Consider the following 16,891-nt stretch of genomic DNA (forward strand, 5'->3'; position numbering starts at 1 on the left):
GAAGTGAATATTTTTTTACAGTCTATGGAATTTGCACATGGTTTGTCTTAAAGGTGGTATCAGTGATTTCAGGCCCAAAAATATTTTATCACAATCATCTAATCTTTCCTAACGATCCGCTAGCTGCCCGCCCCATAAGCATGCCGTCAAAAAAACGCGTCTCTGTAGGCAGCCTAGGCTCTGAGATCTGCACACAAAAACAAATGGTTAAGCCAAACATTAAAAAGGTTTTGTGCTCGTGCACGGCTGCACGCAAAGTCAGAGCTGAAGAAAAAGCTGGCTCAAAACGTCACAACACCCACCCCCTGTCGGTGATTGGTTGGAACACTATTTGTTTTGATTTTTAATGTTTGGCTAAACCATTTGTTTTTGTGTGCAGATCTCAGAGCCTATACTATGGGGCGCCGTTTGTAAAGCGGCTCACGCTGAAAATAACAGCAACATTTTGTCACATTTAGCTTCAAACAATGTTTAAAAAACTGGTATGAATTTTTGACGGTCACTTTTTACCACATTTACAACAATATTTGTCAACTTAGAGATACTTTAAATAGTTAAATCTAAATATTAAATGTTACACCTAAATGTTAAATGTTAAATCTAAATGCTAAATCTAAATCTAAATGCTAAATCTAAATCTAAATCTAAATGTTAAATCTAAATCTAAATGTTAAATATAAATATAAATCTAAATGTTAAATCTAAATATTAAATCTAAATCTAAATGTTAAATCTAAATGTTAAATGTTAAATCTAAATCTAAATGTTAAATCTAAATATTAAATCTAAATCTAAATGTTAAATCTAAATGTTAAATCTAAATCTAAATGTTAAATCTAAATGTTAAATCTAAATCTAAATCTAAATGTTGAATCTAAATCTAAATGTTAAATCTAAATGTTAAATCTAAATGTTGAATCTAAATCTAAATGTTAAATCTAAATCTAAATGTTGAATCTAAATGTTTGGGGTGAAACTAAATATTTAACTAATATGCAAATTCAAAATGCCGGTAACAGGAAGTGCCAAAATAAAAGCTCGAGGTGGTCAGTGTGTGTTTATAGCATGGTTTATAGTGTCAAATAACGAATAAAAACCATCTCATCCGAGGAAATGGACTCTTGGACATAGATTATCGTGATAATAACTACCTAAAATAATAAACACGTTTGGAGAAACTGTATTTGAAGAGTAGGCTAGTGTCACTTTTATGAAAAGTGCGGGACTTATGACCTGTAGCCATAATAGCCAGCCACGAGGGGGCTCACTTTGACTGAATGTCATGTCATCGCTCTGTCATCACGAGACTCTACAGTTTCTCCAAACGTGTTTATTATTTTAGGAAGTTATTATCGTTATATTATAGTTATTATTATGAGATGGTTTTTATTCGTTATTTGACACTATAAACCATGCTATAAACACACACTGACCACCTCGCGCTTTTATTTTGGCACTTCCGGCATTTTGAATTTGCATATTAGTTAAATATTTAGTTTCACCCAAAACATTTAGATTCAACATTTAGATTTAGATTCAACATTTAGATTTAGATTTAGATTTAACATTTAGATTTAACATTTAGATTTAGATTTAACATTTAGATTTAGATTTAACATTTAGATTTAACATTTAGATTTAGATTTAATATTTAGATTTAACATTTAGATTTAGATTTAACATTTAACATTTAGATTTAACATTTAGATTTAGATTTAATATTTAGATTTAACATTTAGATTTAACATTTAGATTTAGATTTAATATTTAGATTTAACATTTAGATTTAGATTTAGATTTAACATTTAACATTTAGATTTAACATTTAGATTTAGATTTAACATTTAGATTTATATTTAGCATTTAGATTTAATATTTAACATTTAGGTGTAACATTTAATCTTTAGATTTAACTATTTAAAATATCTCTAAGTTGACAAATATTGTTGTAAATGTGGTAAAAAGTGACCGTCAAAAACTCATACCAGTTTTTTAAACATTGTTTGAAGCTAAATGTGACAAAATGTTGCTGTTATTTTCAGCGTGAGCCGCTTTACAAACGGCGCCCCATACTAGGCTGCCTACAGAGACGCGTTTTTTTGACGGCATGCTTATGGGGCGGGCAGCTAGCGGATCATTAGGAAAGATTAGATGAATGTGATAAAAATATTTTTGGGCCTGAAATCACTGATACCACCTTTAAAGCATAAAAACACTACATAAACAACATTAGCTTTTTCATTAGCTTTTTCACCACAGGGGGACTTTAACAGTAACTAATTACATTTACTCAAATACTTTACACCACTGCACTAAAACACATGTTTGTCGTGTACTTTGCAGTTTCCATGATAGATCATTGTAATAACATGTAATAACTTTATGTAAATAGTCACATCATGTAGCCTATTACAAGAATGTAACAGTCAGGTGAACCACTTAGAAAATAGCTACAACTTGAAGTGACAATTTGAAGCATTTACTTCACAAAGACCAATCAACAGGCACAAAAATCATTTCAACACATCAACATTCTTTTTTTAATAAAATTATTATTATTATTATTATTATTATTATTTTACATTTTAAAGAACAAGGAACATTACAGATTGAAACAGATTATTTACAAATAATAGACATAAGAATATATATATATATATATATATATATATATATATATATATATATATATATATATATATATATATATATATACTGACATGGGTGCCTGTATAGTATTGTTAGACATCACTGCTACTTTTGACACAATATCTCATGCTGTCCTTCTTGAAAGATTGTGTGTATGGATAGGAATCTCTGGTACTGCGTTTGAATGGTTTACATCTTATCTCACTAATCGATTTCAGTTTGTGTCTCTGGGGAAAAACAAATCTGTACCAACACTAGTTCAGCAGGGTGTCCCACAAGGGTCTGTGCTTGGTCCCATCTTATTTAACATTTATATGTTGCCTTTGGGTGACATCATTCGTAAGTTTGGGTTAGGGTTAGGGTTTCATTGTTATGCTGACAATACCCAGACATATATCAGCATGCACCCTAATCCAAACCTTGCAGTTACAGCTCTTACCACCTGCTTGGATGAGATAAAAGCCTGGATGCACGACAATTTTCTTAAACTCAAAGAGTCAAAAACAGAACTTCTATTCGTCGGTACGCCAATGCCTTTACTTAAACTTAACAGTTCAAATTTGATTACTGGCAATGACTTTGTTACTCCGTCCTCTCAAGTGTGCAACCTTGGTGTTATCTTTGACCCAGAACTGATGTTCGATGCCCATATTAAAATGGTATTGAAAACTGCATTTTTCCATCTAAGAAATATAGACTACAACCTTTTCTATCACTGCCAGATGCAGAAAGGCTTATTCACGCCTTTATTACGTCGAGGCATGATTATTGCAATGCACTCTATGTTGGTCTCCCAAATCGATCCATCAAAAAATGACAATATATTCAAAATTCAGCTGCCCGGTTATTGACATAATACAACTGCTCGTCAACATATTTCCCCATACTCCATGACTTGCATTGGCTGCCTATACAAGCACGTATCGAATTCAAAACACTGGTTTTAATATATAAAGCTATCATGGGACCGCACTTGCCTATCTCTGCAGTTTAGTTACCTCTCATACTCCAGCTCGCTCTCTGCGCTCTTCCAGGTCACGTATCCTTCAGCAGCCTCGATATAAATTAAAGTATTTGGGTGGTCGAGCATTTTTGGTCTCAGCACCACGTCTATGGAATGCTCTACCATCAGGAATTAGAGACTCTCCAACGTTGGACTGTTTTAAGAATTATTTAAAGACACTGAGACACATTTAGAGCTGCTTATTGTAACTTAAGTGTGTTTGTTTTATTGTATTTTATTGTTGTTATTCTCTTTTTGTGTATTGTAGCGCTTTGAGTCTAAGAAAATAAACATTTGAAATAAAATGTATTTTATATATATATATATATATATATATATATATATATATATTTAAGGTAATGGTAATGAGGTATATATAAAAAATACACATAAGAGCTCAGACAAACATATACACCATCCCAATACACAAGAATGACCAATAATGTAATAATATGCAGGATAGGGCTGACAAATTTTTGTAAAAATAGCAAATATATATTGCTCTGTATTGTGGGAACAATCAAATAAAAATCAGTCATCAGATCAGCAAATTTATTCCACATAAGTGCTATAAAACTGTCAGCATGTTATGTTGTCTTCTGGCCTGTTTGAATTAGTTAAGGTGTTAAGTGTAGCAAATGCTGTTCTAGCTGGATTTATTTAAAAGTCGCATTCCTGCCAGGCTGTAAATTTTTCCTGTTCAACACACTCTTCTAGACAGGTGTGTCTTGTTAGCAGAGAAAAACGGCTTTACATTGTGACAAAAGCTTAGATTATACATAATTAGATCTTTAAATTCAGTCTGCTGTACCTCTATGTCCTTTGCCAAATAGCACTCATTTTTGTCCTTATTTGCCACATTTTAGAAATCTCCCCTGTGTTCTGCAGGGTGTTTAAACTGACACAATGATCCATGATTTAATAGGTGTGTGATGTTTTTCCTCTGCCTGCAGCTAATCTCTGGAACTTACAGGGATGGTCAGGATCGGTCAGTGTGGGTTCACTGACATAGGACAAAAACAGCGTCTCAGATCTCACACAGGCCAGTGACCTCTGCTTGAATCATGAACTGAGGACAGAGAGCGAGGATGGTTGTAACACTTTTTCCTTTAACATCTTTTGCTCGTAACTTGTTTCATATTAAATAACCTCACTGGCATTCAGTCATGGCAAGTCACATAAGAACTGGGGCAAATTACTTGTATTGTAATTAAATAAAAAGTATAGTAAAAAACCTTTTCTACTGGCCAACACAATGGTATGAGACTTTTTTTTTTTTGTGAATTGTGTTAGTTTTATAATTATTTTACTGTTAAACATGCCAGAAAAGGCTAATTAATAATGGCAGATTCCATTGTCACACAAAAAAGCAATAGCCTATGTTAAATAAACTATTTTAAATGTTTTTCCTGAGCTGTAGCCTACTATAGATTTTTATAGTCAAAACTTTTAAGATTTGCGTCTATAGCCTAAATCAAAAATCTTCCTTGAGAAATATTCTCTGTAGTCAAAGGTGTGACAGCTATCCCGCAATTAATCTATATATTCAGCATGTCTGTGGAAGTTTCAAAGAAACCATAAAGTCAAATAAGAAGGCCTTGCCCCAAATTCTACTAATAATATCTAATTTTACGACCTTGAATTCCCCGGAGTGCGCGGGCACGTGTATAAAAGCTCGAGCAGTCGCGGTGGCGCGCACAGTCCGGATTTATAGGCTACCAGTGAGTGAGATCGAGTGGATTATAAACATCAACGAAAAAGATGACAAACTCACAGGAAACGACCCTTCGCGACGCCGCTCGTCCACATACTGCTGTGGGTAAGTGTGAGGGGTTTGAATGAGAATTCAAAAATACAATCGATTCTGCGTAAGAAAAAGAAATTAGAGAGTATTTTTTTTATTTAGGCTAAAATATGAAAGAATGGTCTGCGTTAACTTGCACAACTCATTTTTATACGCAAATATTTTATCATTTATTGTAAAGTTTAATAGATATATATCATGCAGTCTTACATTTGATATTCTTTATATTTGATTGGCTTCAGCTCAGGCAAAGTAAGTGAGACTTCAGGTAAAGTGGAGTCCTTTAAAAATCAGTAGACAATCAAATGTTTAGGCTACCTGTCATTAATAATTGTCTCAAGGGTCTTTGTCTTTCTGGAAATGTTTTCATTTGTCTGAAATACTCTTAGTGGATATGATTATACACAAGCATCTAACAAGGGTGTATTTAAGAAATTAGATAAAGTGAGACCTAATTTGAAGAAATATTTTTGTAGTGCTTCAATTATATAAAACATTTGCTATAATTTTGACATACTATAGACTATACTGACATGTTATGACATATTTACATTGACATTTGCTCAATGCTCAAAGGTTGAGATTGAAAAGCTTGTTTCACTGTTTCTTTGTTGCTATTCACATGCGTGTCATAGATCTCATAATTCCCACTGAAATCCTTTGAATCGTTTAATATTTTCAAAACAGTTTTACATAGTGGTAGCTCTGAGAGATCATTTAAATATAGTTGGCAGTTGGCAATACGTAAATATATGAAGACAACAATAAAATATCAGAGAATTTCCCCTGTGTACTGGGCAGAGAATGATTTATTATTTCAACTGAGTTTGTCAAGTCAAGAGAGAAAACTTGTATTTTAGCCGTTTTAAACTGTGTTTATGTTGTTGATTTGCAATCATTGGTAAGATGAGCTAATTTATCAATTATTTTTCATTTAACTCTCTATCTCACTGTCTCTTTGGTAGATGCTGCGAGGATGAGGAGGAGAAAAGCTCAGTGGCTGGTTTCAGGCATGTTAAGTCTGTCTTTGCTCATTGTTGTGATGGGTATCTACATCAGCACACGCACTGAGAGTGTCAGCATCACAGGATACATGTCCGGGATTATCGTAAGTATCAATCACATTTTGAATCATATTGGGTGTAAATGCAATAAAAAGAAAATATATTTAAATGTTTATAAAACAATGCTTGTTTTTTTGGTTTGAATTTGTTCTATTCTGACTAACTATGAGACCCATTGACATCCTTGAATTTTTTTGTACATACCCTGGGGAACTAGAGATTATTCTGGTCTTAATGAAGATTCCATTCCAAATTCCAGCCATATGAAAATGTACTTATATGTCTCATTCAGTCCAACCATAATCTGATAAGAAAGCAGACATTTGAAACGGGTCGTCTGACAAGAAAAACACAACTTTTTTATGTTGGAGCAGTCATTCCCCCAACAACCTAAGCCAAATACACTGCTCTGACTCTATTTAACCAATAGAAGTTGCCAAAATATACAGAGACCAACCAAAAACCTTCCAAGACAAATTTTCATGAGAAAATCGCACACTACTATGAAGCAGGAGTACAATTAATAAATACAATTTATAAATTAAGTTTTGGATAAAATCATTTTGGATATCACCAGTCTTTTCAAAATCCTTAAATGCACATTGATTTATGATTTAGCCTGAAAGATGAAATAATTATGGTAATTTCCAAGACAATTATGTTTTCCAGTAAATGCTATAAATCAAACAAATAGCATTTAATTGTTTTTGTTGTCGTTGTTTTTTTTAGCAAATATGCATGTAATGTAGGTTTGTGTAATTTTCCTGACGTGATTATAGGCCCACACAATAATTCTCCTAATTTGCAGAATTGAGTTTGTTGACAAATAGGAACCTTTTAATTTCCCATTTTATGATTATGACAATTATCATTTTGTCACATACTCAGCAGCTTTGATGTGTGATCATGTTAGTGAAATTTCTGTAACATTTTGTGGTTAAAAAAAGGTCTGTTGTCTTTTGTCAATACTGTAGCAATTTTTGATACACTATCACACAGAAGTCACTTTCAAACCAAGCAGCTTTCTGCTGGTCAGGGTAGTGAATGCATGTGACTAACTTGAACCCATTGCGAAATCTGCATGGGAAAAAATTGCCAAACAACGAACATGGAAAAATTCTTCTTTCTTATCATAGAAAAGATCCACTTCATCTCTACACCAATCAATCCACCGGAGTTCCCTTTCAAAAGCTACAATCGATGCTGCGCTGCTTAGTGCATTGGGAATGTATTTAATCATGACCACCTGTGAATATTGTGTGTAACACGTCTATAGAATTGACCCGGAGGTATTAATAGTCTCGTTCAGTGACTTTATCGGCGTGCACCCGCAACACGAGGCTATAAATAGATGAGCCACAGGTGCATCGACAGGTCTTTTGTCTTCAGACCATTCTGTGCATGTGTGCGTCTAACTCTCTCTCTTACCTCTTTATATCTGACTACAGATCTGTATTAGGAGTCAGTTTTCAACTGGCAGTGTGCAGGAAATTCTCATTTTCTCGTTTTCTCATTTTTCTCTAAAGTCTTTAAAAAAAGAGTCACCTACAGAGTAAGCATTGTGTTCCTCCATGCTCCCGTCCCATGTCTGAGCTGGATACACATGATTACTGTTTTGCTTGTTTGGGGGAGGAGCACGCGGCTCTTGCTCTGGAGCAGGGCGAGTGCGAGCATTGTGAGTTGTTCACCGTTAAAATGCTGCTAGCTCGCCTTAGCTACTTCCAGACCGCACCCACATTGTCATCGTGGGGCTCCCGCATGGATCTGGCTGACGAGCAAGAGACGGGTCCATCCCTATCGCTTGCTTAGTCACCAGATCCACATGTTCCCTCGCAGGATCTCGAAGTGCGCCCCGGCGCTTCTTCGGTTCACGTGGGGGACGATGATATATCTCTTGGTTCAACAGACTATGAGCAGCCTACCTCTGAGCGTTCTTCCTGCTAAAGTAGATCTGTCGAAGAATTGCTTGAGGTAGTGACTTGCGTGGCGGCCAGATTACAGCTTGACTGGCCACGCGAACAAGAGACCCCCAAACAGTCTAAGCTAGAGGATAGGTTTCTGTCTGGTGGCAGGGGGGAGAGACTGATGTTTTGGAGTAAACCATATACTTCCAGTGTCTTTGTGCCCTCGACGTCGACTTTTTCAACTATCGTGGGTGCGAAGTCGCGGGGGTATACGGAAATGCCGCAGGTTGAAGAGACGTTCGCGGGCTATCTCTCACACCTCGCACCTCCTGGGTCGGCATCTCCGTTAAAGATACCTACCCTCCCCACGAAGCCATGTAGAACAACTTCAGCGCTCATGGGAAAAGCTTATCAAGCTGCAGGTCAGGCTGGTGCTGCGCTGCACACTATGGCAGTGTTACAGGCGTACCAGGCTGACCTGTTGAAGGACTTGAGTGCAGGCAGTACAATAGATGAGGAAGCATTCTCTGAACTGCGCAGAGCCACAGATCTGTCTCTCCCTGCTCCGGGCACGTAAAACATCTTACCACCCCTCCTCTTTACCCCTACGAAACCTCTCCATCTCCGCTGCCTCTGGTGCTTCGGGCGGCAGCGAGTTCCAGCGATATGTTAGATGTTCCGTTGATTCCTGCTGTCATCCAGGACACGGAACATCTAACATCCCCTCAAGAGGAAGTATTAATATTGATACCACTCTCAGAGAGTCTGGCAGCGTGGAAATTTCTGCCAGGCATTTTTGCATGGGTATTAAGCACAGTACAAATACGATAAAGAATCCAATTTATTCATCGTCCTCCGCATTTCAACAGCGTGGTCTCCACTTCCGTGAGACCGGAGCTGATGCACGTACTGTCACAGGAGCTACAAACTCTTCTGAGCAAAGAGGCCATAGAACATGTTCCTCTTCCAGAGAGAGAGTCAGGCTATTACAGCAGATACATCCTGGGTCCAAAGAAGGATGGGGGGGGGGTGCGTCCAATCTTAGATCTTCGAGGCTTAAACCATACAGTCAAAGCGCTCAAGTTCACGATGTTAACTTTCAAGATGGTCGTGTTGCAAATTCAACACCACGATTGGTTCGTCACGATTGATCTGAAGGACGCATATTTTCACATAGAAATATTGCCACAACACAGGAAGTTCCTGAGGTTTGCTTTCGGGGCGAAGCGTACAAATTTCGGGTTCTTCCATTCGGTCTAGCCTTGTCAATCCACACATACACAAAATGCATGGATGCAGCACTGGCTCCATTAAGACTCCAGGGCATTCGAATTTTGAATTATATTGACGATTGGTTAATACTAGCACAATCGCAAGAGGTGGCATTTCAACAAAGAGACATCGTGTTAGCTCATCTAGTTTCTCTAGGGTTGAGACTCAACACCAAGAAAAGTGTTCTTTCTTCTGCCCAGAGAACGATTTATCTCAGGATCGTTTGGGATTCGATCACGATGCGGGCACAACTGTCTCCCGCTTGAATCGAGACCATCCGGCAGACAATGAGCAAAGTCAGGCTAGGCCAAGATCGCACTGTTCGTCAGTACCAAGAAATGTTAGGTTTCATGGCTTCAGCATCCACAGTGATTCCTCTGGGGCTGTTGCACATGAGACCATTTCAGTTGTGGCTAAAAGCCAGAGGATTTCATCCAAGGGCTAATCCTCAAAGGCAAATAAAAGGCAAATAATAGTACACTATCCCTGTGGCTCAGACCCCGGTTCCTTGCCTTGGGTCCCACTCTAGGGGCGCCTTGTCGTCGCAAACTGTTAACGACAGACGCCTCTCTGACGGGCTGGGGACCGGTCTTAAGTGGTCGTCCAGCTCAAGGGGAATGGGAGAGTCATCAGCTCGATTGGCACATCAACTGCCTCAAGTTGAAGGCTGTATTTCTGGCCATGAAATATTTTCTCCCTCAGTTGAGAGGTTGTCATGTCCTAGTGCGGGTGGACAACACAGCGGCAGTCTCTTACATAAATCACCAGGGAGGTCTACGCTCACGCAATCTGAACAGAATAGCGAGGCAGATTTTTCTCTGGGCCCAGGACAAGTTCCTGTCACTCAGGGCGGTGTTCATTCCAGGACATCTGAATGTGAGGCCGGATTTACTGTCCAGACAGAAACTACCGATGGGGGAATGGAAACTCCCAGAAGTAGTGTAACAGATTTGGACCAGATTTTATGAAGCGGAGGTGGACCTCTTCGCCTCCCATCAGACAGTGCATTGTCCCCTCTATTTCTCTCTGAGTCACCCAGCCCCCCTGGGTCTGGATGCAATGGCGCACACATGGCCCAAAATGCGCCTGTATGCGTTTCCTCTAGTTTCTCTGCTCCCGGGAGTTCTAGCCAGAGTTCGCCAGCAAGGGTCTTGCCTCTTACTGATTGCGCCACGTTGGCCGAACAGAGTGTGGTTCTCGGAGATAAAGTCTCTCCTCGACGGCTCGCCATGGGCGATTCCGGAGAGGAGGGACCTTCTGTCTCAGGCGGAGGGCACGATATTCCATCCCAGGCCCGACCTGTTTGGCCCCTGATGGGTACCAATTGAGAGACACTGGGCTTTCGCCGGACGTTATTGAGACCATTCTAAGTGCTAGGGCTTCCTCCACTATAAAGAGTTGAGCTAGCAAATGGGGTGTCTTTGAAAAGTGGTGTGTTGTACACAATGCTGATCCGGTCAACTGCCAGATTGCTTCAGTTCTGGATTTCCTGCTGGAGAAATTATTAACAGGCACAAGCTCCACCACCCTTAAGGTTTATGTGGCCGCTCTTTTGGCTTGCCACGTCTTGGTTGACAGGGTGCCACTCGGCAGGCCCGTCGCGACAAGGCAGGCAAACCAAGCAATTGCTTGGGGCCCCGAGCTGGCCTGGGGCCCCAAGACAACGACTGGTTAAGAATAAAATGCAACGACAAACTGTGTGAGCGCCCCTTTGATGGTCAATGCAGTAAAGTGCAATGACACTGTTATCGGGATCCCCCTCAAGGGGGCCCCCCTCAGTAGTCGCTGACAGCAGCCAGCCAACCACGCGATCTCTGCCGCCGCAAAATACAAAACCTCCTCGGCAGTCATCATTAAGCGGAATTATGCTTCAGGAAGCCAGAAAAGAATGAAGAGAAAGGAAGAGGAGGATAAGAAAAAACAAGATAGTGGTAAGTAGGGGTGTAACGATACACGTATTCGTATTGAACCGTTCGGTACGAGGCTTTCGGTTCGGTGTTCGGTACGCATTTTCAAACCGAACGGTTCGTTGGATCATTTTTCCTGCCGACCAAAATTTCGTTATTTCAAATGTAGGCGGGTCGCGCGTGGCAAGCGCGCTCATAATGTAGAGATGCCGGCGCGACTACAACATTGCCCAACATCAAATGGCAAATGTAATGTAAGCGGAACGAAACTGAGCTACTCGTTATTGTGTGGTTGAAGGACCGTTGTTTATCAGTTTGGACCAGTGCAGCGCGAGACGATCGTGATCATGCGACACTGTTACTACACAGCACTAATAAGAGATCCAGTAAAGAAAGCATTTGAATTCGCCACAGAAGTAATAACATCGCTGCGAGATGTAGTGAGAAACATTCACATTGTTTGGCAGGAATAGTAGGCTATAATGCCTTCAAGAAACATTACGTCGGTTTTATTTTGACATTATGAATACAATGCCCTCAAATGTTAATCTTAACTAAAATAAACATTTGTTTATAACTACTACAATATTAAATTTATTTTTTTTCCAAGGAGCTGTTTTGTTTTATATGCTCCTAAGAAGAGTCAATTATAGCTCCAGAATTGCTCAAAGTAAAAAGAAATAATATTTTATGGTGCTAGTTTTAATTAAAAAAAAGAAGAAAAATAAATAAATCAAGGAAATTGGCATTTCTTTCTTTTTGCTGTATCGAAAACATACCAAACCGTAACACGTGTATCGTATTGAACCGAACCGTGAATTTTGTTACATCCCTAGTGGTAAGTGATAAATTACACTGGATAAAATAGCTCCACTTGTCTTGTACAAATGGTGTAATTTTGCAGCAGGTAGGCTAGAAAAAAAATATGTTTATGTTAGCTACCTGCCTGACGGCAAATGCTGCTTGTAACAAACAGTTAGTGCAACTTTTTTTTCGAACGGATATGTTTTTTATTGGGGGGGCCTCCATGTCCATTTTGCTTGGGGCCCCCAAATTCCTTCAAACGGCCCTGCCACTCGGGAGACATCCTCTGCTCGCTCGTTTCATTCGTGGGGCCAGACAACTGAGACCTCCCATAAGAACCAAGATCCCTTCATGGGACTTAGCTATAGACCCCTTTTCAGTTAATAAACATGGTCACGTTTTTTTGTGGGCGGAACTTAGTTGGTGGCAGAACGATTCCTCTGGCCACTTCACTAACGTTAGTTTGCAAGTTTTGTTAGCTTGTTTTTTAATAATGACTGGAGAAAATCCGATTTTATCTTAATGTGCAAGGTCACTTACTGTCCAGGACCGCTATTGTTATTTGCAAAAGTTCATTTTAACGGACATCCCAGACTGGCTGACCTGTACACGCTAATGCCTAGTTCACACTACACAACTTTAAATGTCGGCAGATCGCTGTGCTGTTTAGACTACATGACTTGCTCTGGAGTCTTGAAGTCATTGTGGTGTTCACACTATGTGACACTACGTAAATGATCTGCAACGGGGGTTACACACTACACGAGCTGACAACAACTCTGTCACCCAACGACTCTATCCGGTCCCAAAACCACATTTTGTCACGAAAACATGCGCAAGTGGAATGGGAAATGGCGCATTCTAATGGCGCATTGTCTATTTGAAAATGGACGGCGGGACAAAATTGGCGGTAAAAAAAATGTATATTATATATATATATATATATTGTTTGCGCAATGATCTGTTTTGAAAAAAAAAAAGAATATGGGTGAAAGGATGGATAAGCACACGCAGGCAGCAGGGATTGTCTGTCAGAGAGAGTTGGAGGTGAGTAAAACATTATAATGAAAAAGCAACTGCCTGTTGTGGTTTGGCAACGATGGTTACAAATACAAAATGCTTTTGTAATTTCATAACAAGCTGATCATTGGCTGTTGCTCGTCGCGACACGTGACACCACAGGCTATCGAGTCGGCCGACAGCTCCAGATATTTGGCATGCTAGATATTTGTCTGGCATCAGCGAGCTCGTTAACTTGCAAATCGGGCTTAAATCGGGCTTAAAATCCTGTAGTGTGAACTAGCCATAAGTCAATGGATGGACGATCTGACAGTATTAACGTTAACGCTACCTCCGGTTGAGTGGCCTGACTTCTACACCTACCTGATAGAGAAACTGAGCATAAAGAGAAACTGAGGCCATATAAATCTTTAGATGCCTATAACTGTACTAAATGGTCACGTACAAGACTTGTGTGGTAGCCTACGATCTGCAGTTCTGCATAGCCTGCGCCAAGGCCAGACAGAAGACGACAATGTAAAGAGTGAAATTACGGTGCAATTATAATGATGTAAATTTTTTTCTAGAAATAAAAATTCCAGATACAACATATTAATTTTTTAACTATGTATTTGATTACCCTTTCTTACCAGGTTCTTTAAAAAGTCTAGTCACAATCAATCAAAACAATGTATACAGTCATAGATGATTCACAAATAATCACAATCATTTAGAAAACATTATGCGATAAATTTTCAAATTGGAGCCTGTACGATTCTTGCACCCAACAACACAACAAGATGACATTTAATAACAATAATAATAATTTAACCACCTTATAGTTACTCAACAAAGACCCTCAATACTGGACTCATTTTACCCCATTTCCCTGGAGGACGTCATTAGGTTAGTGGGTACAATCAGCCTTCCCAAAGCTCTGTCGATATTTTGCCTATATCTTTGTTCATGAAATCCATTACATCTATTGGCCAGTGTTTGGTTTCAATTATAAATCTTTCTCTTAGGCTGGGCTAGGTCCCTAGGTGTTTTAAACATTCTGTTGTTCAGCCTCTTTTGAAAAAGAGTAATCTCGATGCAGCATCTTTTAACAACTATAGGCCTATTTCTAGATTGCCTTTTATTTCTAAAATCCTAGAAAAGGTTGTGGCAATGCAGTTAAATTATGTGTTGGAGGCTCATAATATCTGTGATAAATTTCAGTCTGGCTTTCGTAAAAAACCATTCAACTGAAACCCTCTTAGGGTTTCAAATGACATCTTGATGGCTGCTGATGCAGGAGAGTGTTCTGTGCTGGTCTTGTTAGATCTCCGTGCAGCGTTTGATACTGTTGATCACTGCACTCTGATTGATAGACTGAACTCTCTAGTGGGCATTTCTGGATCTGCTCTGGATTGGTTTACCTCCTATCTTTCTGACAGGAGTTTTTCAGTGTCCACAGGATCTTTCATGTCAGATTCTGTTCCTTTGTCCTGTGGTGTGCCGCAAGGTTCTGTGCTTGGCCCCCTGCTGTTCAGTCTGTACATGCGTTCCCTTGGAAAGTTTATACGTAGTTTTAAAACAGTATCTTATCATTGTTATGCAGATGACATCCAGTTATTTATTTCATTTAGTCCAGATAGACTACTAGACAAACTGTCCCTTCTGCTGAACTGTTTAGTCTCCATTAATAATGGCTGAGAACTTTCTGCAACTTAATACGGATAAAACAGAAGTGATGATTTTTGCCCCAGACAACATCACCCCTAAGATTAGGCAGGCCCTTGGGGGTCTATCATCCTCTGACCGCAGTGACATAAGAAATCTGGGTGTCATTTTTGACAGATCGATGTGTTTTAACAGTCATGTTAAGTCTGTGGGTCGAACCTGTTTTTTCCATCTCAGGAACATTGCTAAGATTAGATCTATGGTTTCCAAAAAAGAGATGGAGATGCATGTTCATGCCTTTATTTCTACACGGTTGGACTATTGCAATGTGCTGTACACTTGTTTGAATAAATCTTCTAGATCGGCTGCAAGTTGTACAAAATGCAGCTGCTAGGGTTTTGACTAGGACCAGCAGGAGGTCACACATTACTCCTGGGCTGAAGGCCCTTCATTGGCTTCCTGTTGGTTTTAGAGTACATTTTAAAATTTTGGTCATTTCTTTCAGAGCCTTGCATGCAAGCACCCTCTTACGTCCAGGATCTATTACATACAGTATGCATACTCCATGTCGGTCTCTGAGGTCTTCAGGCCAAGATCTTTTAACTGTTCCCAGAACACGCCTTAAGACAAGAGGTGACCGTGCTTTTTGTGTTGTGGCTCCAAAGCTCTGGAACTCGCTCCCTTTAGCTCTGAGAACTGTGAGTTCTGTGAAATCTTTTAAAAAACACTTAAAGACTCATCTTTTTGGACAAGCTTTTAACTAACAATTTGATTTGTTTTTTATTGAATTTTTATGAAATCTGATGGTAGTACAGTTGTGGAGTTGTACTAGGTTTGTATTTGTACAGTTGTTATTTTATTTTGTTTATTTTTATTACTGTGCAGCACTTTGTGACCCTTCTTTGTCTGTGAAAGGTGCTATACAAATAAACTTTACTTACTTACTTACTTACTAATTATGTAGCCGAATCAGTGCTGGTTTGTATTGGCCTTTGTTTTACCCCTGTTATTGTTCATTTCATCAAGAACCAACATAATTAAGACTTTATCATTTCAATCAGAATCAGGTTGAAAACAGGTTCCTAGCATACAGGGCAGTCAATGGTCAAGCACCATCCAACATTTCTAGTCCTATTATGACACCTAGGACTATAGCTAGGATTGCCAACTGTCACATTTAATACACGATCAACTTGTATATAAATATGAAATGCTATGTCCTTTTTTTTTAGCAAATGTTTTTTGGGCCATTTGTACAGTATTTTTTTCATGTACCCCTCAATTCACTAACAATACCTGTTGGATAGGTTCCTACAGAGATTGTACATGAATTGATATACAAATATATGTTATACTTTTGCATCCTTTTTATCTAACTATAAATTATACAGAATGTCTCCTTTTGTGGCGAATGGATTTAGAAAAACATTCAAATAAGGACGTAATTTCTCCCCATTTTTGTGAAATAATCCTTAAGTGTCGACCCTAATAGTACCCGAATTTGCATTTCCCTCATTAATAAATTGCATTAGTGACTTCATCTGTGAGCTCAAGGCTGTTCAGACATTATAAACAAGGGGCTTCTTGTTAATACAATGTCAAATATTATCAATGGGTTCACAGCAGGAAAAAGAAGATAATAAAGTCAGTCTGACAGTGAGAAATAAACCGCATACTGTGTTGCCAATACATCTCTTTTCCATCTGTGAACTTGGATGCTCTGTGAAACTCCAGCAGATACCCTGCTGGAGACCTGGGTTATGAGTATAGCTAAAGTATGTCAGCTCTCATAAGCTGATAGTCATAAAGTTTTGCATGCA

At 38.8% G+C, this 16,891-nt stretch overlaps 1 protein-coding gene across 1 annotated transcript in view; it reads left to right on the forward strand.

Moving 5' to 3' along the window:
• Positions 1-5,342: 5,342 nt before the first annotated feature.
• The window catches only part of LOC308694299 (transmembrane protein 255B), a 66,132-nt gene continuing 54,583 nt past the window's right edge, over positions 5,343-16,891 (forward strand). The window contains exons 1-2 of the mRNA XM_081371766.1: positions 5,343-5,471; positions 6,422-6,564. Coding sequence (XP_081227892.1) covers positions 5,414-5,471; positions 6,422-6,564 — 201 coding nt within the window. The 5' untranslated portion in view covers positions 5,343-5,413. The remainder of the gene's footprint in view (positions 5,472-6,421; positions 6,565-16,891) is intronic.

Source organism: Scardinius erythrophthalmus (assembly GCF_964197995.2).
Source record: "Scardinius erythrophthalmus genome assembly, chromosome: 8".
NCBI lineage: Eukaryota > Metazoa > Chordata > Actinopteri > Cypriniformes > Leuciscidae > Scardinius > Scardinius erythrophthalmus.